We start from the raw sequence: 24,263 nt of genomic DNA, 5'->3' as shown, positions 1-24,263 counted from the left end.
GTGTATCAAATATAGAAATCCATGAACTGCAAAAAATACCTAGCAAAGAGATAGAAATTACTGTTCTAAAAAGTCATCTGAGGACAAGTTATGACTTACTTGACAAATATTAGGCTTTTTACTCCCACATATTTTGAGCAGGCACATATTGTACCTAGAATAGATTACAAGGACAAATTTTCCAGCAGTTTTCCAGTTGTCTTTCTCCCTTTTAACAGATGTGCCGTTTTTGCACAGTCCTTGGGAGTCAGGCTTGCTTCAACTACTGTATATGCTAAAGGGCTTTTTGGATAAAAAATTCTTCTGTTTTCTTCCACCAATTTGTGTACCAGTAACTCCCACCCCAACTGCTGTAGTTCAGAAGAACTGAAACACATAGCAGGAGGGCATTAAGGTACCAGATACACTGAAGTTTCCAAGTGCCTCAGTTTTAAGGGTGATGAACCTGTAGGATTTAAATTCCTTGCTGTCATATTTGCTCTTAGTTCAAGCTATGTTTAGTTACAAGGAAAAAAGTATTTATTTACAGAATATAGAACAAATATCACAGTTTCTAATGACAAGGCAGTATTTACATTTCTTGAATTCAGGTGAAACTTGTTCAAATGTCTGGGTGGGTTGAGTAACCTGTATATCCCACCCCATCCTGTGCCATAAATGGTTATATTTTTTCCCCTGAAAACATGACAAACATCTTACATGAATAAATCAACTTTATTTAAATAAAATTACAGGTGCATCTTGTCTACTAAAAACTACCATATAGTTTTTCAAAGGCTCTAATATTCAAAAATAATTTAAATTTTCTTGAGAGCAGCTACCTTTTTCTGAGTGGTGTTTGTAAACTTGTTAAACTTCCCTCCCCTCATTCAACTCAAACAATATCTGTTGCTAATGAAATGATGGAGGCTGTACCTTTTTCATTGTAATAGCTCCCACACTGTTCCTGGGAATCTCTTTTGAACATAGATTGAGAAGAATGGGTCGGGTGTCCTATGTAGCAAAAAGCCACCCTGAAATAGGGTGTTTCTTTACTTTGTGGCACCATAAATACATCAGGCACAAAACCCCCCTACGACACTCACTCTGCGTGTACTCTAAGTATTATAAATTAAATTCACGAGCCTACTGTTTCTTTGAGACTTCAGTATCTGTTTTCCCTTGCATTTCTTCAAGTTTAATAATTCAATGCCACCTTCTCTAACGCAAAGAGAAGAGAAAAACTTAACAAAGCAGAGGGACCGGATCCTACAACTCTCATTCATCTACCACAGTCCAGCTCTGCATTCCCTTAAGAGCACGTGGAAATATTTGAATAACAGAAGAAACACCCATTTGCAGCACCAAACCTGACAAACTGGCACTATTTGAACAGAATTTGTTGTCCTGCACTAGCATGTGTCTGAAAAAAATCACAAAATAAAATTTTTTAGAAGGAGTTGTGAAGGGGAGAGGCTGTTTTCTGGCACGACCACCTTACCATGGCCACCTTACTGCTGATGGATATGTAAAATGGCCACCAGCACGCATCCCACGTCAGTCCTCTGGAAAACAGAGTTGTGCCACAAGTTGCCCATGCCAGTCATTCAAAAGACATATTTAGAGTCAGAGTGATGCTTTGAAAGTGTGCCCCTTAGGGGCAGTGTGCTTTTGTACATCATTTTCTGATGTCTTCTACCACGTGCCAGTTATTTCTCTTTTCTTGAAGTTGGAGTGCATTCCAAGCGACATGGAGTGCTGGGAAGAACACCCTGCTTTTCGCTAGATCGAGATTCAGTTTTAATGGAGAAAATTAATGCAATTAAAACTAGTATTATTTTTTAATTCACTTGCTGCTGTGGATAGTTGGGCATGAAGCTTTTGTGAAAGGAACATCTGCCTCCCCTTCCCCCTCAGCTCACTGTGCAGCACTGTGCAGGCTGCCTGGTGACTGCAGGGGTGACACAGGGAAAAGGATGCAAAACCATCTTATCCTGCCCACAGATCAGCATTATCCACTCCCGACCCAGGTTCTGGGTCACATGTCTGCTCTGAATCCTGCAGAAAACCACCAAACTTCACCAAAAGAAAGGAAATAACTTTGGGAAAGAAAGTTTCCTTCAGCTGCTGCCTGACTGAACATCTCTCAGCCTTTCTGGAAAAAAAAGAAGTTGCTCCAGAAGCCAAGGGAAGACAGAGTCACTTCCACTGCCTTACAAAGTCAAATGATAGCAAAAAGACAGGACTGTCTAGGCATAAGAATGAACAACTGCAGTGGCTTTTGATCATCACACACCTCTTTGGTCCTCCTACTGATCTTGGTAGTGTCTCTGTAGGAGTGAACACATTACACATTCTTCAAGGAACCGTGAATGGGTTCGCAGTGAGAAGTTCTTTCTGTTTAACATAAAACCCCAAGCAGAGACATAAGGCAAATGAAAGATTCTGGAGTTTTTATCTTGTTCTACTGCTTTCCAGGTCTGCACAGTTATTTATGCACAGTTACTTGCAGGGCAATAAACATGCATATTTGAACACCCTCATTATGGAAACTTAAAAGTGTGTTCAGTGGCGACTGTAAAACATTTTGCTTAGCTTTTAATAAGGCAACATGCAGACTTCATTGTGCCACCTCATACACTCCAAGTCAGTCTAATATCAGTTGGATTTTCTTTGAAGCATGTAATAAGCAAGGTACTAGTGCAACCACTGCAAATTGATACCAAGCTTACCCTCCAAAAACAAAGGTGTAACTGTGTAGATGTAGACATCATAGGGGAATGATAATTGCATAGCAAGTTGTAGTAATGAATGAATAAGATGGCAAAAAAATGTAAAAACAAGGTTATCAGCCTAATAGTTGAGCGAGTAAGGTAGTCAAGTCATATTCATACTAAATTTCATCTTCTGACTCATGATCTCGTTCACATGTTTTCAGTAAACCCATTTCCATGGACTGGGACCGTTTAACCTTTGAACGAACTGCCCTGGAAACAACAACAAAAAAAAGTTGTCAATAATAACACAAAGGCTCATCTGACCATTTTTACGTGACAAAAACGTGTTTGACTCTTGCATCTCATTAGCGAGTTAGGATGATTAATTTATAAAGATTTGTAGTGGTCCACGGTGGAAGACATCCTAAAGAGGAAACAGTGACTTCAAGCAGAATCCGGGCAGAATTTAACCACAGGCCTTGGTTGTAGACACCTTTATGCTGGTGCAAGTGACTACTGTACAATGCAAGCATTTACATGGCATTCAAGGCCAGGTTGGATTGGGCTTTGAGCAACCTGGTCTAGTGCAAGGTGTTCCTGCCCATGGCAGGGGAGTTTGAACTACATGATCTTTAAGGTCTCTTCCAACTCATTCTATGATTAGTAAGTGTTGTCTTTAATGATACCACCTGACTGTACTGCTGGTAAGAGCTTGTTCCTATGCACCTAAGAGCACCTTAAGCAAACCTCAGTGTACCATCTAGAAAGTTCGGTGCTGTGCAGGCACAAGACCAGTAGCTGTGTTCACTCAGCAGAGTACTATAAAGCTGTGAGAAAGAGTGAGTCTGGCTAACCTACCCTTGGAGGGGAACTCTGCTCAGCGTGACCAATCTCATCTGAGGCCTCGCCTGGTGCTGCAGCAGCCACTGTTCCCAGCATCAGAAGGGATGTAGGATTGCTGCCACTTTCTCAACAACTGCCATTCTTTACACAGCAAACCAGTTACTCAGCCTTGACTGTCAGTGCCTTTCGGACAGAGATCCAAAAAGAACTGGCACCTCAGTGCAAAGCAACTCTGCAAGACCTACATATGGCCAAAGCATGACTAAACAGGGTTATTAGGATGGTAGGGGTAAAAGTAAGGGGTGAGAAGCACGTTTAGGACAGTGCAGGCAAAGGCTTGGTAAGGTCCTGTGGGCAGAAGGTTATCCCACTTTCTGATGACCTCATGGCAGAATCAGGCCCATTTTTACAGCCAAATTAACACTGCAGTTGGGTGGCAAGGAAAAGGGCTAACTTTAGACATTAGGGGTTGAAACTGGCTAGTGAAAAGAAATCAGGTCTGATCACAGGAAATTTTTAGCAAGGAATCATATATAAAAATCTTCAAAGTTAAGTCATGAAGCCTGCTGACTAAGCCATTTGAAATTAGTAGAGATGAGCACCGAGAGAAAAGATGCTGCAGGAAAAAGAAGTCTCTCCTACTTCTAACTTTATAAGCACTTACAAATGTGAAAGACTGTTAGAGCTCATTTTATGTGAGAAGTATTATGCTGTCAGAGCATAGGAATGTTTTCCTCCTTTCTTCTGAAGCAATGATTCATGTGGTTTTCATTGATTAGTAATATCTATTTTTATTTTATCTTGCAAGACAATTAATTTCTGTATAGAAACCTTTTGATTTGTCAGTAAAACTCTTCTAAAATAAAGCTCCTGCTAGACTAAATAGACAGGTCACCAAAGTTTTAGTGTTCCAAGTAACTTACCAGCTGACAATTGTGTAATTCACTGCAAGAATAAGAAAAGCAAAGGCATAATGCCAGCAATAGCACATGGTCAAGAACATCATATTAGTATGATCTGTCTGATTCCACTCTGGGCTCCCATTTGGAGGATAAAGCACAAAGCCAATCTGTAATAAAATAAAAGATATTTAGCACATGTGATTTGATGTGTATCCTATGCCATATCATGCTTTATGCTACCCATCACAAGGCAGATATTTAATTTTCTTATAGTGCTGCTTATTTCTGTGTTTATTATTAAAAAGAGTTTTTTAATCACTCTCAGTCACTCTCAGATGCAATGGATCACTTTACACAGTTCTTTGAAGATGCAGAGCCAGTCCCAGAGACCCACTGCTCTTGCCCAGAAAATTAAGGACCCTGCCCAACGACCCACCCCTGCAGAAATCACAATTATGTACTGTAAGGAGAGGGGCTGGTGCTCAGCTATGTGTGCTCTGAACTGCAAGCACCTCACCAACCAGAAAACCTGCCCAGCCACTTGCACTGATTCAGTTCTTCCCAACAGTATCTGGGAATGTGTTACGTGGTCGAGAAGATGAATAATGAACGAATAAATAAAGGCGAGCCACAAGTCTATTCCTTCTGGGCTATCCAGGGAAAAAGTCAGGTTTGAAATTACATAAAAATGGAGCTTCCTCATCCAAGACTATAAGTTCTTGTATTTCTGTGTGAAATACATAGCTGATTTTTTCATTCAGACCTGGGAAAGATCAAATTCCGATTTGTGAATAAGATGGGGAAACTATTAATTCTATGGCTACACAGTGGTCTGCAGCACAAGCACCAGTCCTCTGTACTGCCTAATACTCTTCAAAGTCATCACTCAGCAGTTTAGTTGAGAATTTAGAAGCTGGGAGGAGGAGAGGAAGGAGGAGGGGAGTGGATTTTGCATTTCCATGAAGAGAATTCAATGAATGAGGGTGTTGATGATGCAGAAAGAAAGTCCCTTTACCTTTTACAAATATCCCATGCTGCAGCCAGTGTGTGGTTTTCAGTCACACAGATGGTTGAAGTCTGATGTGGGTGTGAAAAAAGCCACACTTAAATCTCTTGTATTTTTAGTTCTTCAGTTTTTTTACTTTGAAACAAAACCCCCATTGTCTCTAGAGCTAAAGAAATAATCTGTTCTAAAATTACACTAGGCAGACAACAAAGAATAAATGGTTGCATCTATTCCTCTTATGCAAAGCTTCTTAAATCACCAAAGAAAAGTTTACAAACAAGAAATAAAACAGCAAGTGCTGCAGCACTACATTCTTGAGTTCACTTATAGAAAAATACAACCTACTCAAAGGTCTGTCTTCTTGCCAGAGCAAGCATTTAAATATTTGATTTGGTGCTGAATGTCCAGTTCTCCTAAGGAACAGCAAACGTTTTTATTCATCATGTCTGGCCAGCATATAAAAAGGGGAAGCCAGTCTAGACATGCTGGAAAGAAAAACCGTTGGAGTGACCTCAGTTCTCCACTATAAGATGAAACACACATCATCACTAGTGCTCTTATTTCTTTGTTACAAGAACATTGTTACAAGAAAAAATTGTCTCAGCAATTCATTGAATCTCTCTCTTGTTCTTACAGCAAAGAAAGGGTCGATATGTATTAGTTGAATAGAATCACAAGGAAGTGAGGGCATGGAAGCTACATTTTGAAGAGTCCTTTCAGGAGCCACATCCCTGAAATATCAAAGTTTTGGCTGTTATTTTTTCTGCTCAGTTCCCAGAGCACCAGAAAAACTGGAGGCTTTCTATCCCCCAATGTCTTAACATGGGTCGGGAGCTTTTGAGCCAGGCAACGTCAAGGAGGCCTTTGCCTCACCTGTTCAGTACTCCTGGGCATCTACTCACTGCTCCAGCAGCTGACAGTGGAGACTCTCTTTGTAAAGAACAGCATGTATTTCCATGCTCTAAAATCACTGCCATTTGGCTGACCAATCTGGAACAGGATGTTAAAGGGATCAGAGATAACTACATCATGTTAATGACCGTAGTAGGGGAGTGCTCAAGAAAATCACTTTAGCTTTTTTATTGATTCAAATAAAAGGCACTAGAAGTAAAAGGGCTTCTTCTTCTTCTGTAAAATGGATATGAGAAATACTTTTATCTCTTTAAAGGAACATTAAGACTGCATTGTGTTATAAGTCTTTTGAGGTCTGTGTTTATAAGGCATATATATTACCTGTGAAACATCTGCAAAGGGTTAAACGACTAATTTTGGTGAGGAAGAAATTCCTAAGGCAGAAAAGTGACCTACCTGCCAGAACCAGCTGCCTTGTAATATGCAGAGGCTTGTACGGAGCATTTCTAGCACAATACTGCCACGGAAGAAAACTTCCAAAAATATGCAGGCAGCAGCTCCAAAGATAGCAAATAGCAGTAACTGATGAACATGAACATCCAGCATGGCTCTCCCGTGAAGATGGTAGCAGAAGAGAAAACCTGGAATAAATTGTGATCAGTTTAAGATCTTTTCTTCCCTTGTAATCTCCCTGCATTTGCTTTTAGAAAACAGTGAAACTTTGGCATCTCTTTTATGCCAGTATCACCTTCACTCACATTGCTTTAGCTAACAAGTTGTGCACCATGCCAGTACACACACTGAAGCACGTGCCTGAGCTATTGAGCACTTACCTGAAACACGCTTGTACTGCTATTTTCAAAACATTTCTGTTACTGTCTGAGCCAGTTAGGAAAGCACAGATACACCTTTACAGTGTGTGATCGTGATCTGGGCTGCAGTGCAGACAAACCCTCAGCAGTCTAAGGAGGGCCAAGATTGACCTATTTTGATCTCTTTTAAGTGTTTCAGGGAGTTATACACCCAGCTCCTGTAGGCTTATTCTCTAAGGTGGTTTTGAGATTCCCAGACCAAAGACCAATACCCATCCACAAGATTCATGCCCATCTCTGAAGGGAGAGGTAAACTGACCTTCAATAAAGACTGCTAAGGAAAGCATCATCCTGTCCATGGCTGCTGGCAGTGCATTGGTCCCATGTGCCACAATGTCAACCAACCCCGAAATGCCATAGAAGAGGTACATGGTGGCATGTTGCCAGTTCATCAAGTGATCCCAGTGCTTTTTCTCATAGTTATACAACTTCAGATGAGGTCCATCAGGAACAAACTGCTCAGCCACCATTCCTGTGCATGAAACGAGAAATACGACCATTTGTGCTGGTGCTTAAGATATAGACTGATGATAAGTCTTTATACAAACAATGTATCCTCATACAGCATAATGCCACTAAATTTTGGGGTTAGTCTGGTTGTTCTGGGTGATTGCTATGTTTTGCTCCCTTCTGCCCAGTTCAGCCATTCCCAATAAAATTTTAACGTGTTGTCCCAATTCAGGTGAAAATGCACAGAGGCATCAAAGATACTAATTGTATATTAATTTTCAAGAAAATAGGCAGTGGATGGAGGAGAGATGAAATAAGCTGCTTTGCTAAGGGAAAAACAACAGAGTGAGCTCAACAATATATTAAGCATCACATAATCTGGAGGGGAGAAAGTCAGAGGAAACCAGACTTCAGCTCTGCTCCTGGTGGAACTATTTGCATCTTGCAGTTTCCAGCAGTCAAAATGAAAACAACTATTCTGTGCTGCTTTTTCTTCTTTTAAACAATTGCTATTGTAGAGGTCCTCTAGCTGAATTTTTCAGCTGTCTTTCCCAGTGGTTCAAATACAACACATGCTAAAGTCTCCAAAAGGAAGATTACCGTATCAGTGCCCTGCCACATGCAGGATGACAGAGTTCAGACACTTAATTCAAAAGGGATTTTTCCTCTAAAGCCATAAAGGGAAACCCCTCCACCATGCACGGTTATTAAAGGTCCCATGATAATGTACACTGAGTTAATATTTGAGTCACTGCTTCACTCTCTCTCTCCCTTACCTCGGCCCCTCGGTGTTTTGCTAACCAGCTGCAGTACTCCAGCAAGTGGAAAGCTGCTTTTAGATCCTTTATATGATCCACAAAGTTTACAAAGGATTTAAAATTTGTTATGTTTTTCAAACATTAAAGCTAGTTATGTTGTTTATAAAGCATGGGCCAGCATCCTGCTGTATAGGCAGATATGCTGCAGAGCAAATGCAGTGTATTTCCACCTTTATTTCAAGTTTTCCTAACATGGCAACAGCAGGTTTTACTCCCTCTGCTGCCTTTACTGTTTATCTTTGACATGTGTTCTTGTCCACATTTTTTATTAGAGGTGAAATTACCATATGTTAAATTAATAGCTTTTTGTTTCAGAGAGAAAATAAAACTACTAGATGAATGTTTTAGCTGCCCAACTACCTCTAGACACAGACTGGGAGATTTGTAGAAAAGATGTCCACACTCCCACCTCAAAATGAATGCTAGTATTCAGATTTTTTAATCAATTTTTAAGGCAAATCAAAATTTATACTGTAGACACAACATCCCTTCAGCACTTATGTATCTTAACTGATTCAACTCCCAGAGGAGAAGGAAAAGCAAGAACAAGATTTTGTCACAGTCTGCATCTTGATTAGATACCAGGCAACTCTAAGCATCTAAAGAAGAGTAGATAAATAGAATATAAAAGTCTAAAAATATTTAAATATATTTTTCAACTTGACAGCCATAGGTGCTGAGCTCCCCAGGTCCCCTGTTGTTTAACTTACTTACTCTCTAAAAGTAAATTGCTAGCATACAGCCTGCTGGAATGTGAAGAAGAACTAGGCACTTCCAGTCAGCTGCACAGCTCTTACAACCATCCCTGTGGGTTTGTACCCAGGCCTGGACAAAACAGAAGGAGAAACAGTTCCCCCACACACACACCACACCTCATTGCCACGCTCCTGCAGCAATAAAATCTGGAGCTCCATCTTTCTTTGTGAATGTTTTCACTTTTGAATGACATTAATGAAAAATCATCTGCATAATTTACATAATTTATCGATAACTCATTGGACACTGAGTCACCATCTGAGATGACTGGATTCAAAATAGAAAAGCCACATCCTCACAGTCTGGTGCTCCCAGTCTGCATGTGAGAGCCCCTTGCCTAAATATCTTATCTCCCTCCCTGAAGTAGTGAACAGCATATGAACACTGAGATGGACCACCTGTGAAGCAGTCAGGAGGCCTCGAAGAAGCTCCATAAGAGCACCAGGGATGGAAACTATGTTAAAGACATAATTGTGTTATTAATAGCAGCAGCCCCACCACTCCGCAGTGGTTAAAGGACAAAATAACAAAACGCAATGAGATCTGTTTTATCAGAGAACAAAATTTAAAGAAAAAAGTGTTAAAAAGCACAACTTCTTTGTTGTCTGCCCTGAGTCCTCCTTACTTACCAATGAGGGCAAAGACGGCTTTGATGATCCCCTCAACAAACTCCAGGCGCTGAAATCCTGCCCTGGAGCCAAGGTAGCAAGCGTTCTTGTTTTTTCGACAGGCGTACTTCAGTGGATACTTCACGGACCACCATAAGCCAAAAAGAAGAAAAAAGCTTCCAGGGAGGGCATGGCCTTTGAAATTGCCCATGGTTTTCTGCTAGGCAACACCTGAAGGAGGAACAAATGCACACCAATTATGGGAATAGTGGGAGAATTCCGTGGGTTATAATTTTAAAGTATCTCCTTGCGTAGATCAAAAAAGTGTCACTGAATGAATTATTCACACTTTATTTAAAAATAAATGTGTGTACTTATCTTCCCTGGCTGTTCAAAACACCCAGCCAGCCAGTCTCCCCAGTTTCATAGCTTTGCAGCAGAGACCCAACTGCAGAGCAGCTGACCTGAAGTGCAGAGCTGGCAGTCGGCAAGTTAAGCGTAGAAAAAGCCATAGCACACCATGTCTTGCTGTTGAAGTTGTACTAGCGAAGGAGAGAACACAAATATTCACTATTTGATTCTTTCATCCTTAGAGAAGGTTTTATGTTTTTCTTCCTCCACAAAGGGAAACCAAGACAATACCTGACTGAAGAAAAAATGAATTGTGTGCACTTCTGATTGGTATCTATTAACTAGTAAATTGTATTTTGTATTTCAATCTAGTTGTCTCGTTTTGATTTACAAACATCAAGTAATTATGAATATTTGATAGGCAAATTATGTACCCACAACTGGATACATATTATTGAGTACATAAAGTGCACTGAATGGTAAGGTTATTAGTTGGTCAGGATTATATGGTCCTTTAAAAGAAGTGCCATTAATAAAAACTAGTAATTCTGGTCCTCATCCCAACTTTTAGGATAGTTGAACAAATAATTTCTTAATTAAAATTATTAAAATAATTTATTAATTAAAATTAAAATTATTCTTCTAACATTAAATGGCAATTTTTCTTTAAGTTATTACAAAATATGTTGTTGTGCATCATGGCCTGAAGGCACACTAAATCTTTGCATGGGTAACAATCAAGAACAACCACTTTAGAAGGATTGCCTGTCTGTACTTCCTGTTATTACTGTTGCTGACCTAAAAATTTAAACGCCACACTGCACTGGAGACATCTGGTTAAGAATGGAACATGGAGGCTCTGGTATATTTTTCTTTTTCGTAAGTATTTCCTATGGTCAGCTCTGCATAAGAAGTTTTAAACTGTGGCTTGTGGGCCATGGAGTACTTGCATCTGGTTCACGTAATGCTGTCTAGTCACGTAGCATGAGCCCTCCCCTATTTCTGGAGGCTAAATTCCACTGAAAGCATTAATTTTATTTTCATTTCTTTAGGAAGAGAAACTTTTCCACATGTCCAGGTCCTGGAGCTGCCATAAGACTATTTGAACTGCATGAGGAGAGGTGACCTATATAGCCACAAAGGAGAAGAAAAAAAAACAAGGATAGCATGAGGCAGGCTGTGATTTAAACAGGAATGCTGAAGAGGGTCCTGTGCCCCCTGACTGTCCCCTCCTCTTCCAGAGATGATCTCTCCCACTGTAAGGGCTTCAGAGGGAGAGAGGTGAGCTTTAAAATTTTCCCTGGATAAAACTCTGCTTATCTGATTTCTAGGGAAGCACTGGACAAGTACACATAAAGAGAACCGTGATACTGGTTGCCTCATGGATATTTCCAGTGTTGGCATCTGTGTATGGAAGCCTGGAAGGAGAGCATGCCCTGAGCTCAGGAAAGCAGCACCTGCCAGTTGTGGGACAGCCAAAGGGGACATGAGGAATATGTTTAGGAATGAAACATAAAGGACTCCCATTTGGGATTCCTGCTGTATGGGGAAGGGATTCAGCATGTCACTTGTCTCCTATCAAGAAGAAAAGCAAAGATGCCATGCCCAGAGCTGTTGTGGGGGATTTTGGCTCACTGGGCATCCAGCCAACCCCTCAGGTCAGAGCAGCAGAGGCCATGAGGAGGAGCAAGTGGCAGCAGACCCAGTAGGCAGCTCTCAGCACAGGACCCCAGGAACCAGGGTGATGGTGACCACCCCCACCTCCACACACAAAATGCTGAATTAAGCTCTGAACCCCCCTGGGGTTGAGCACGTTAGTGGTGCCAAATCATCCTGCGTGTAAGCTGAGCATCTCTGATCCCAGCCCAGGGAGGGCTGGGCAGGGCAGGAAAAGGAGATGGCAGCCAAGGGTTTGCAGAGCCTTTCTCTGCCTCCTCTGCCTCCCCTACCACTCTTAAAGTTCCTCTGAGTTGAGACCTGTGTGTTTTATTTGCAGCTGGGGAAAGCACTGCTCACTCTGTAGCAGCCTACAGCAGAGTTGGGCTCTCAGTGGTGAGGTCGGGGGCTCAGACCCATAGGTTAGACCCAGCCCCTGCTATCTCAAAGAAGAGGTACTTCATTTTGGGACATCTTTAGTTCAAAGAGTCTGACCAGCTCACACATCACTGCCAGTACTCACTGCACCATTGTTTGCCTCAATAAAGGGCAGTACCAACAGTTTTAGATAGGAGCCTAAACTTTGCTTTAACCTTTAAAGTACTTCTTTTGCTTTTCAAATCTGGTTCTTTTAAAATGTGCTGAAAGACATTGCTATCTTTTCAGACACATTGGTTTTTTCTCTTCTTTGAATGAAAGGAAGAGAGGAGGAGTGGAGAGTGGCCTTTCCTCACTATATGTCTGCTTTCACCAAACACCATTCATTAGAAAGATTTTATTCATTAGAGATTTTATTATTCACCACAGGTACAGAGCACTCAGAATGGAACAATTTACTCTGTACCCCATATCAAAGCAAGATACTGGATTAAAAATGTAAATTAAACCTATGAAAAGCTTCCCTCTAGGAGAGTACAGCTGCAGTAAGAGTGAAATGAAAAATAGTGTGTTGATGTCATTTGTAGTGCACCGTATACAAAGCTTCAAAAGTAATTCTCAATCAGTAAATTCACACCTGGGTTACCTGGAGCTTTAATCAATGGAGGATTTTCCTGCACTTAATCTGGATAAACTATCAAGATATTCTTTTTAAACTATTTTTTGCCTTTCAAAATAAGGGAAAAGATGAAAAGGAACAGATTGATACAGCAACTACTGTTGCTGCACATCCAATATAAACAAAACAGAACCAGAAATGTTGATTTTTGCTATAAGCCATACAATCACATATCATTAGCTTTAGAAACTGTAAACTTCAGTTTGAGTTCATTGAAAGATGTTGGGGGTTATTTGTAGGATTTCTCTAGAAAGGACACACATCAGATCTGCCAGCCAGCTGTTCTGTCAGACCTTTGGAACGCTGCATCTTAACACAGTTGGTTTCAGAAAGGAGTTATACAACTTACACTTTAAATCCTTAATAAACTTGAAAACTTAATGACCGAGGTTGCCTCAAATCAATTATATTTCCCAATTCATGAATTTTCTCTTTTCAGGCCCAAGAGTTTATTTTGGTGAGTCTAGAAGTCACCTGCCACCACCCAGTGTTGACGTGACTGAGTTTTGCCTGCAAGTAAGCTGGGGGATATTGCATGATTTGGAGGCTTAGTATGACACTGAGAGGTTCAGCATGGTGGGGTTAAGCAGAAATGTCTCAGCAGAAGGATCACTGTGGGATCAGGAGGTTAATCTGAGAGGTGGGAGGTAGAGGTGCAATGGGAGGTGAAAGAAGAGGAGGACATTGAGAGACCAAAAAAATTCCCGAGATTGCCCCACAGCTGGGTGCCATGAGGCTTGGTCCCAAAGCCACTCAGGCATACTAAGTGTCACATGCATCCCTGCAGCTGGTGACCTGCTTCCCCAATCTCAGCCCTGTCCAAATCCTGTTCCTATCCCTGCCAGTCAAAGCCAAGGGTACTGATGCCTACAAAAGGCATGCAGGCAGCTGGCATCACCCGGCCACAGCCCCCACATTGGATAGCAGGGTTTGGCTTTCCATCTAAAGTACACAGACTCCCTGACCACTGCTGATGAAATCATCACTGTTATCTGCTGTGTGCACCCCCAGGATCCCTGCAGGCTTCTCCTGTCTCCACCCTCAAGTCTCACCACTCAGGACCCTTCCATCACTACCAACAAGCGGCCATGGGGTCGCAGCAGCCAGGGCATCAGCAAAGTTTGGACTCTGGTAAAACAAATTTTGGAGTCTAGCTGGGGGAAGCTCCCCCTCTGCCAACCAGCAGGGCTGCAACTCCAGGGAGCATGCCCAGGAACCACACAAGGCATTTGTTCCAGCCTGATTCAGGCTTTTCACAGAAAGTACCCCTTGAAACCCTGCTCTCAGGAGAGTGTGGGGCATGCCAGGAAAGGAGGCTGCTGTCAGAGTTCAAGGGCTTGAATTGCCCCAACCAGCCTCACCCAGGATCCCTTCCCAGAACCTCTGCTTAGGGGCCCGTGGTCACAGGGAAACTGGAGAAAAAGTAATTAGGCACAATTATGGCAAGAAACTCAATTGTTGAGGTAGTTTATAAATTTTAAGTACTAGACAATGTTTCTGCAGCTGACTGGAATAAAGAGCAAGAATATTTTACAGCTACCTGTGAATATGAGATGGGTTTTTTTCGTGTGAGAACTCCAAGCGTAGTTTTTCTTGCAATAATCACACACAGCTCTGCGTGATTCAGGCTTTCCCAGTGATTTGAAAGCTGCATGGTATTGCAAAAGTGTTTTTACACCCAAATTTGCCAAGCCAATACAGGCTGCTGACAATTTCATACAAATTCCCAATGTAGCTGTAATGCTTTTTTACCTGGCATATTCATCCATCTGTTCAGGCTACTCCTTGAGGTCAGAAGGCAACATGGGATTCCACCGGCAAAAAGGGAATGAGCAAAGGCAGTTTCCAAGTGAGCATTCAAGAAAAGGTGTGCATTTTCGTGGGTATTAAGAGCTGCCTTTTTAGCCTGAAAATTACCTCACACTATCAGAACCATGAAAGGCTGGCAAGAAATAGACTTAGATGGTTGATTTAAACATCTTCTGACTTTTTTGGGAGGGATGTTTCATAACATTTGCCAGTTTGATTCCTGATCTCTTAAGACCACTCTTGTGCAGACTAAGGCAAGACTTGCGAGTGGTACGGAGAAACTAAATATACCACCTGGTTACTCAGAAGGCTTCTCAATTGCTTCTGGAAGAACTAGATTAATTTCCCTTTTATCCCCTTTTCCCTTTAAAGAACAGCCAGGGGTTTAGGCAGCACAACCTGTAAGGGGACACAAGCTGATCCAGAACTTGCCCTGCAGCAGGCAGCTTCCTTTCCCTGCACATTTTCCTGCTACAGGAGTATGCCTGGCAATTTCCTGTGTCTATCAAGCCCTAGGGGATGTTACCCAGGACTATCAAACTGAAATGTGGATCTTTTTCCAGAAATGACACAAGTTATGAAGCCACAAATTCACTCTGCTGCAATGCTCTCATTTCTGCTACAGAACCATCTAACAACAAAAGTTAAACCCAAAGATTAAACATTAGCAATTTTTTCTTCCATATGCTAGATTAGGAAACTGTGATTGGGAGTTTATAATATGTGATATGAAATGTTTATTTATCCATATCAGCCACAGGAATGGATTGTGATATCAGTGAGAATGATGCACCCAGATAAGAGCAGGAAAAACATCTGTAGGCATTTTCTAATCAGTGCACAAGCTGTGATCATACAGCTTGTACCAAAAAATGGAAACCAGCAAAGCTGAAATGCATCTAAGAAAAAGAAAATCACAGACAAGCTTAATTCAGTACCAAAGTTTCCTACTTGCAGTTAAATACCTATTCAAGAGACAAGTGACTTTTATCCTGCAGCCATTATATTGTAAACATCACAGACAGCCATGGGGATCTGAAAAACTGTCTGCTGTAACTCCCTTGTTCACTAAATGCAGTACTGATTTCATACCATAACTAAAAGCATTTCAGCAATTACAGCCCCGTGTTTACAGATGAGATCACTGCTCTAGTGTTAAGGAAATACTCAGCTGGCACCTGTAGCTCCTTTAGAATTAAAGTGGAACAAAGTATTGTATATACTAATGAAAGCAGGACACAAGACTTCTTGAAATGCTAAAAAATGACAGTACAGCCTTGATATTTTTGGCTTAAGGATGTGGGAGATAAAGATTTTCAGTCAAAAAAAATGTCATGAATAGGTGTCTCTGAAGCCTGTAAGAGAAGAATTCAACCCTTGATAGAATCTTCAGGCCTAGAAGACAGGGATGAAAACCAAAAATCCCAAAGAGGTAATGACCAGAAATCCATTTGCTGACCTTAGAAAGGGTGGACTCCAAGATACAATCTCTCACAGTGACAAGTTTGGGCCCACAGCTTGAACTACTCTATTCTTTTCAGTGTCTTGTATCTGTCAGAGACTCTTCCTTCCCAGATACTTGTCCTTGTCAGCCTTCTGAGTGCTCCTCACTATGTTTTTCATCTCTTGTGACCCTCAGTTTTCTGGCTTTCTTCCCCATTCTCTGTGCATCTGCTCATTCTGTTCCTGCTCCCATAGCTGAGCAGGCTATCTCTAGGGGTTATCCAGGGACAAAAACACTACATAATAATCTTACCATTGGCTCTTGATATCTGAGCAGCTGCTAGTCTGTGGATATGAAATTTTTGGTCTTCAGGACTGCCAAATTGGAGTCTTTTATTCAGATCACCACAAGTTCAAAAAACACAGACACACAAAAAATAAATCTTGTAATTGCATGGGATACATAAAAGAGTCATTTTTTCCCATGGAAGTTTCATAGTTCCTTTATTGGCCATAAACCCTGGTATTTCCTAGCACTGCCTGAAATAAAGGATAAAATAGTATGGGTATGTGAGTAAACTATTGCAGGTATGACAGTGCTACCTCCTGTGGGAGTATGTTTGGCTTCAGCCACCACAGTCATTTCCCTGCCCACAGTGGGGTGCCTCCTATGGGGTGACCTTCCATCTGTCCCCCATTCAGAGGGGCAGTTTCCTTCCCCACAGAGGGTCACTACAGTCCTCCAAGTGAGGTGCAGGGCTCCTCCCAACCTAATAGACTCAAACTAGTCTTTGATTGTGTGTGGCAGTGGCAGAGCACTGCTGGACAGACGTCATGAGGAATGACATGCTGTGACATCCCACTGCAGTGCTGTGGGAGCTCTTCACTAACATCTGAGACTGTCTCCCCTTTCCAGTCTACGAGCATTGGGTTTAGCTGAAGATCTTAGCGCTTCCTGATTTTAACCTAAATTGTGCCAGCTGGTTAAATTCCTATACCTGCTCTTTTTCTAAAGTCAATTCCTTTTGTCAGAGAATCACAAAATCATGAAACCACAGAATGCTTAGGGTTGAAAGAGACCTCTGGAGGTCATCTAGTCTAAGCCCCCTGTTAAAGCAGGTTCCCCTAGAGCATGTTACACAGGATCATGTCTAGGCAAGTTTTGAATACCTACAGAGAAGGGGACACCACAACCTCTTTGGGCAGCCTGTTCCTGTGCTCTGCCACCTGCACAGTGAAGAAGTTTTCTCATATTCATATGGAACTTCCTGTGTTTCATTTTGTGTCCATTGTCCCTTGTCCTGTTGCTGGGCACCGCTGAAAAGAGTCTGGCCTCATCCTCTTGACACTGGCCCTTAGGATATTTGTACATATTGATGGGATCACTTTTCAGTTGTCTCTTCTCCAGGCTATACAGGCCCAACTCCCTCATCTTTTCCTCATAAGAAAGATGCTTCAGTTTACTAATCTTCACTGTAGCCCTCTGCTGGACCCTCTTCAGTAGGGTCCAGACAAGTTCCTTGTCTTTCTTAATCTGCAGAGCCCAGAACTGGACACAGATGTGGCACTGCAGATGTGGCCTCACCAGGGCAGAGTAGTGAGAGAGGATCACTTATCATCTTTAAAACAGTCGGAGTCACTTCAATGAACAACCTCTGCAGAACCCTAGATATTCCTGAGGTTCCATGGTAAAGCACAGGTCACACTGCCATTAGGAAGACTGCTCCATGGATACACCACAAACCCTACTTTTATAGGGTGTAATCCCTGGCTCCTCTTTGTCATTCCAGTTGTGTTCACTTACATGTTCTCTGCTTCCTAGCAGAGGAGAGGCTTCCTAGACTCGGAAAATGTCAAGAGAGCAAAAGTTTGATAAAACTGATGTTTGATAATCATCAGCAAAAACTGATGATTTAGACATCAAAGCCCTGCTCTGGAGAGGAAATGAAATAAAACATGGTTTGGTTTCTGTTGGCGTCCCTTTTATAGACCTCCTCCTACAGCATTTTAACAATACAACTGAGGTTTCAGTGGAATGATTGCATAAGACAGCAAAGCTGACAGGACCACTAGACTATGGAAAATATTTGTAATAAATCCTAATGACCACTTAGGCTGTGAAAGATTCTACATTTGACACCTACAGAACTCTTTACAGACTGTAAGAAGTTGCTGCAATTGCTATTTATGTTTCCAAATCAATTGCTATTTATGTTTCCAAATACTTCTTGAAGACAAGAAGATGGCACCCAAAAAAAAGAGGGAGAGTCTACGGAGAAAACTTAATGTTTGAGTGGTCTTAATGGTGTTTTTCACCAGCAAGGAAGCCAGATATAAAAGAAAAACGTGATTAATGCTTTGCTTAGAGCAGGATAGGTCTTCAGGAATAAAGGACAAGGCTTGCCAACCTCAATATAATTTATAATTCTTTGGTTTCATGGGTTGTTCTCCTAATGTAAGTGCCAGTGACTGTGGAGAAAAGGCATTAAGATTTCTCTTCATTATGTACCAGATATCGCAGTGACTAAAGCCTTTGAATGAGAAACTGGAATATTACAGAGAAGATTCTTGTTTTAAAGAATCACCAAACACTAACAAAATAAGGTAAGCAGAAGTGTCAGACTGTGCTTTGCATATTACTAAGCTTTCATCTTAAGGACAGCCTCAAGTCAACAAAAACGGGAAGGGAGCTCATCTCAACAAACACAAGAGCATTAATAAGTCTTTGATGCTGTTAATAGGAAGGACTCATTTTTCTTACTGAAAAACTACAGATAGGCTCCATTAGCCAATTGGATGCTCATAACAGCTCATACTTGGGTAACAAGCAGATAACACTTGAAAGACCTGAACTTCGCTTCTCCTGTCCCCTGCAAGGGAGAAGACTGGAAACCAGGGGCATATGTGTCCTGAATATTTCTTGCAGTGGGACTCTATGCTGCATTTTGCTGTCTCCTCCTGCTGAGATCCAGCTGCTTGTTCTTGAATCTTTGCTTTCTGAAGTTATTCCATTAACTGATTCATAACCTTCAACCATCCTGTCTGTCTGTGGAGTACAGTTAAGTAGTATGAGCCTCAGGGCAAACAAAGTGACTGAAAATAAATGTTTAAATCTCGTGGATTTGGATGCTCTAACAAATTATATGAGTGCTTGGGGCTTGCAAAATTGTGCTGTGATAAGAAGAAAAAAAAATATAAAAAGCTTTCTTGTCAGTAATTTCCACAAAGCCATGCAACAGAGTAGGTGCAATTTGCACCTAAAGCTTTGCCTTGGCCAACTTGCTTTCGCACGTTGAAGTTTTTCTGCAGCCTTTTCTGTCAAGATCAGGGGGCCTGACATTACTGCCCAAGGGTGAACAAATGCACTGCCTCTACCAAATATAGGTTGAGGGAAACACATTATCTACAGCAGAAAGCTGTGTAGATCAGGAAAAAAAAATAAAAAGAGAAACACTAATGAATAAATGGAAGCATTGGCAAGGCAATCTGTAACACTGATACTAGCTGGGAGAAATGGCTGGCTGACTTAGCCCAGCCAGAAGAAACAAAATGCATCCGAGAAACAGGTGTAGCTCCTTTTCATGGGATCACCTCATACTAAGTTGGAATCAGCTCCTGCTAATCCAACACTAGCAGAAGCTGAAGTCTTCCATGATGCAAGGTTACAGCAGCAGCAGCTTCAGTTCCTGCAACCCCTCCGAAAACATAATTAACAGAGGGAGCAAGACAAATGCTATGGAGTAAGAGCTTTGAAATTCAATCAGACCAGCAGATGCAGCAAGGGGCTGTATCCCCTCCCAAACCCACTGGTGTTACAGACACTACACCGTGTATCTTAGAAATGTCTCAAGCGCAAGGTCATGTGGAGCAGAAGTTTTAGGAATTTTTGCTTGGATAGCATTGTTGTAGCAGGCCTAATTTAGGCACAAATGGATTAGAAGAGGTGATACTCTTCTCTTTACTTCCTGGAGCAAAAAGCAGTGCCACGACCAAAGGTCTGGCTCATGCTGCATGATAGGACTGGACAGCCACAGTAGAGTGGCACCCCGCTTAAAACTAAGATATTTCAAAACCAGTGTTGAATTATTTGTAATTCCTGAGTTTAGGAGCTTAAAAGAGACGATCAAAATTACTACTACTGCCAACTTCAAGTTGCGTGGGCATCTTTGGTCACATCTAAGAAACAGAGCAGGAGTCAGCTGACAGGAGTTTTGACACTGAGAAATCTTGATTCATGTATGTCTTTAAACTGAAAACAAGGGGCCCATTTTTGTGCTGCTGCACTGGCCATTTGCAGTACTGACTAAAATGATCTTTCCAGGCAGATTTGTGTGCAAGAAAAGAGTAAACAGCAGTTTGCCTAAACACAGGCATAATTATTCCAGCCACTCCTCAAGGTTCATTTGAGTTTTCTTCTCCAGCAGTTAGTTCTACCCACACTCTCCACAACTGAGAGAAATCTGTTTGGTTTGCCCAGCTCCATTTGTAAAGAGAAAAATACAGGAAAAGCCACATAAGCATCATAGGCAACCCTGAAAAGCAGCAAAAGACATCTGAGCAAAATTCTGAAAGGTAACTCCAGAGTTCATGACAAATTTGCATCTAAAATGGATATTTAATATATTCCTTTTACAAAGTAGTTACAGTGACTTACAATACAACACATGCCATAATCTAAAGAGGTCTACAGAAACAGCAATATAAGGTGATGCAAACAGTGTTATATATACCGGAGAAATCACAAGTCCTAAATATGTAAATGCATAGTAATTTTCAAGTACTCAAGTTTAAAATGGAAGAAGCATAAATACTTTGGTCTTAAGTACTTCAGTTCCTAAACTCTTCAGAAAGTCCCTTATCAAAAAGATGATTATTTTTTGATACCATATCAAGTCTTAACTGTTATTAGGAGAGTAGAATATGATTTATTGCTGGAAAATTGAAACAAAATGGAAAATATGAGGGGATGGAAAGTGTTTTTCTGAGGGTTATTCTGTTTTGAAATAGAATAAAGAGGCCAAGATAATCTTAGGGTTTCTCTCATACAATAAGTAGTCATGGTTACATTTAAATTCTCTTGATTTTGCCTGGAAATTCAAGTTTGGATGTACATCTCCATTTGAAACATCCAAGAGGAAGGGAGAGAAAAAAAATCACGCAAGAAACTTAAAACTAAACCGAGCACTTCATCTCCCCTTTGTTCAACGACACAGAACCTCGGCTGCAAAACCTCTTGCTCATGGGGTAAAATACTCCGGATGCCTGCAAGGGCCACGCTCGCATTTTAACACCAGCAACCCTCGCGAAAGCGACGGCTGATTGAAAAGTCCCGTCCGCGCTCTTTACCTCAGGAGTGCCCCCCGCGGACCGAGTTAAGGCAAACATCGAGTAGTTGTCCTTTCACCGGGGAACAACCGACACCCCCCAGCCCTGCCCCGCCGCCGCCCGTCCTGCCTTTCCCCCTGGCCCTTCCCGCAGCCGGGGACACGGAGCGCCGGGCTGCCCTTACCTGTGCCGCCCCAACAGCCCCTTCCTCCGCTTTCCCGCGCCCCCTCCTCCCTGGGGTTTCGCTGCCGGCCCGGGCAGCCCCTCGGCGCCGGGACCCTCCAGCTGCGGCCGGCGGGAGATGCGCCGCGGCCGCTCCAGATGTTTGCGGCGCGGCCGCCCAGATGTTCCCCTGGCGGCCCCGCGGGGGGCGGGCGGTTTCCTCCCCGCCCGGCCGGGAAGGACCCAGAGCAGAGCCAAATAAAAGGGGCTCGGGAAAAGCGAGGCTTCCGCGGGATCCTGCGCTGCCCACCCCCCCATCATGCCCCGCTTTCCAGGAAAAGCGGTCGGGAGCGGGTAGGGCTGGCGCGGGGCTGGCCCGGGGCAGTGGCCCGCGCTAGCCCAGGCAGGAGAGGAAACGTAGGAGAAGTAGGAAAAGTAGAGAGATTTTCTGACATACAAACCCTCCTTTGATCCCTTCATAAAACAGAGGCCTTTTTTTATTTACACACACACACGGTTTTCTCCATGAAAATGAGCACCCGTGGCTCTAGTTCCTGTAATTTGGCAGGAATGTATGGCACAACCCTGAATCCCAAAGAAGAATGTCTAAAAATAAAATCTAAAGGATGAAAACACGGTTTTATTTGCAAATGTCATCCTGCAGTAAACGGTGTTACAGACATTACTGGATCATTCACAACGTAACAAAAGGCATCTTACCCTGCAACACCTCTGTTACAACAGACAGCAGATAACACCAATGAAAGCATCAAACATGGAAAAATCCTCCTCTGAGGTATTTGCCAGGAAGTTGTGATAATCGGGTTTTGAAGCTCTGTTTAAACTATACCAGGAGCCCCCTGACCCTTTCCACCCATCAGCATCAAGGTCTTGTGTTGCCAACCTCCCTTGTGATTGTTGGAGTAGCCAAGCCAAAGTGCAGCTCTCCCCACTAGCCAGTCATAACTTGGACTGAATTCTGAGCCATCCCCTTCAAGCCCCCTAATTTAAGATTTCTGCTTTTGATGACCCAAAAGCTTTCTTTCTTTGGGAAACTTGTGGATGAAATCAACTCCATGTAAAGATTACAACTTTTTCACTCTCACCTTCTCACACAGCTCCATCCATGCCTGCTCTTTAGTATAAAGTGACACGTTCACTATCAGATAAACAACACTCTAGCAAATACTCCTCAGCCTCTGGCAAGCAGATGCCTTTGCAGGTTGGGTGATGTAATGAGTACAGAGAAAAAGGCAATTAGTATTTTCCAGAAGGACCACCTCTTTGTAAACATTCTTTCAGAAACCCAGCCTTTATGGCAGCTGCTCCCCTTTCCTGGTCTGAGTGACTTGCATTTTTTTTTTCAATGGCAGACTGCATCTCACATCAAGATGTTAATTCCTACATAATGGATATCCTTCTCTTGCAGAAGAGTTTTCAGCTACACTGAGCTAAATCACTAAGTGATACTGACAATTGTAATTACCTCTATTTACCACTGGCTTGATACGTTTATCTTGGCAGTGGAGACAATCTCTTCCTGGGACTTCTCATTTCCACCCACATTTAAGATGGCTTAAAAGTCATTCTAAGTAACAATCAGTGTTGCCAACATAAAAAACTCCAATTAGAATCCCTAAAACCCTACAGGGATTCTGCACTTCCATGAGGACTATTGCAGTGTGCATTAAAGTAACCACAGAGAACTGTGTGCATAGAATATTCTATAAAACTGCTAGGGACTACAGAAATAACAAAGCATCTTTACCTAAGATCAACAAGAGTCCAAGACTACCACCACATTCAGTCAAGTTCAGACATTCCTTCATTTTCATCTTCCTGTTTTTACCTTATTCCAAAGTTAGTTAGGAAATGAATTCATCACACTTCCAAATTTAGGATACATGCTTGACACATGGGCAGGCAATTGAGCCCTTCTCTAGCTGGAGGAACAGAGCATCCAAATAAAGCATTTGTTTGATTGTTCACTGCTGATATTGAGCATTGCACATGAAACAAGGCATTAAAATACCTTTTCATGGCTAAGCCTAAATGCTGTGAGATGAATCTGCAGGTAGTGCTTGAATTGCTTTCCCCAGGAGTTACCTGAACTAAACATTACATGGTCAAATGTCTGTAGCTGCAAGCCCCACAGGTCTATTACATTGCATTTAGTTCTTTTACTTCATTAGTTATCAGAGATACCAGACACTGACAGCAACATCTTTGTACTTCGCCATTGGCCAATAGTCACACATCTTTGCCTTGAAAGGAAGATTTCAGGAACTACAGTCCAGTGAACCTGACCTCTGTGTCTGAGAAGATCAGGGAGCATATTCCCCTGAAAGATATGCTCAGCCACACAGAAAATGAGGAGCTGATCTGAGGCAGCCAGCCTGGCTTCATTAAGGGCAAATTGGGCCTGACCCGCCTGGGGGCCTTCTATGATGGAGTGATGACAATGGTCGACAAGGGGAGACTGACAGATGTCATCTATCTAGACTTCTGTAAGGCCTTCAGTAAGCTCTCACACACGACATCCTTATCTCCAAATTGGAGAGACACAGATTTGATGGATAGATCATTCAGTGGATAAGGAATTGGCTGGATGGACACAGCCAATGACTTGTAGTCAATGGCTCTACGACCAGGTGGAG

General features: G+C 42.2%; 1 protein-coding gene across 2 annotated transcripts; it reads right to left on the bottom strand.

Moving 5' to 3' along the window:
• Positions 1-726: 726 nt before the first annotated feature.
• TMEM45A (transmembrane protein 45A) lies at positions 727-21,718 on the bottom strand. Of its 2 annotated transcripts, none has more exons than XM_017830893.1 (6): positions 21,629-21,718; positions 9,825-10,034; positions 7,431-7,643; positions 6,756-6,940; positions 4,463-4,608; positions 727-2,966 (listed from the first exon to the last, which is right to left on the bottom strand). In XM_017830893.1, exons 2-6 carry the CDS (start codon positions 10,012-10,014, stop codon positions 2,873-2,875), a joined length of 828 nt encoding a protein of 275 aa, XP_017686382.1. In that variant the 5' UTR covers positions 10,015-10,034; positions 21,629-21,718; the 3' UTR covers positions 727-2,872. The 2 variants fall into 2 exon arrangements, with proteins under 2 accessions (XP_017686382.1, XP_017686383.1); XM_017830894.1 differs by lacking the exon at positions 727-2,966 and adding an exon at positions 5,457-5,518 and having other exon boundaries at positions 4,525-4,608.
• Positions 21,719-24,263: the final 2,545 nt, after the last annotated feature.

Source organism: Lepidothrix coronata, unplaced genomic scaffold, assembly GCF_001604755.1.
Source record: "Lepidothrix coronata isolate B3197 unplaced genomic scaffold, Lepidothrix_coronata-1.0 Scaffold184, whole genome shotgun sequence".
Taxonomy (NCBI): Eukaryota; Metazoa; Chordata; class Aves; order Passeriformes; family Pipridae; genus Lepidothrix; species Lepidothrix coronata.
The sequence above is the reverse complement of the archived record's forward strand: the minus strand, read 5'-3'. Positions and strand labels throughout refer to the sequence as shown.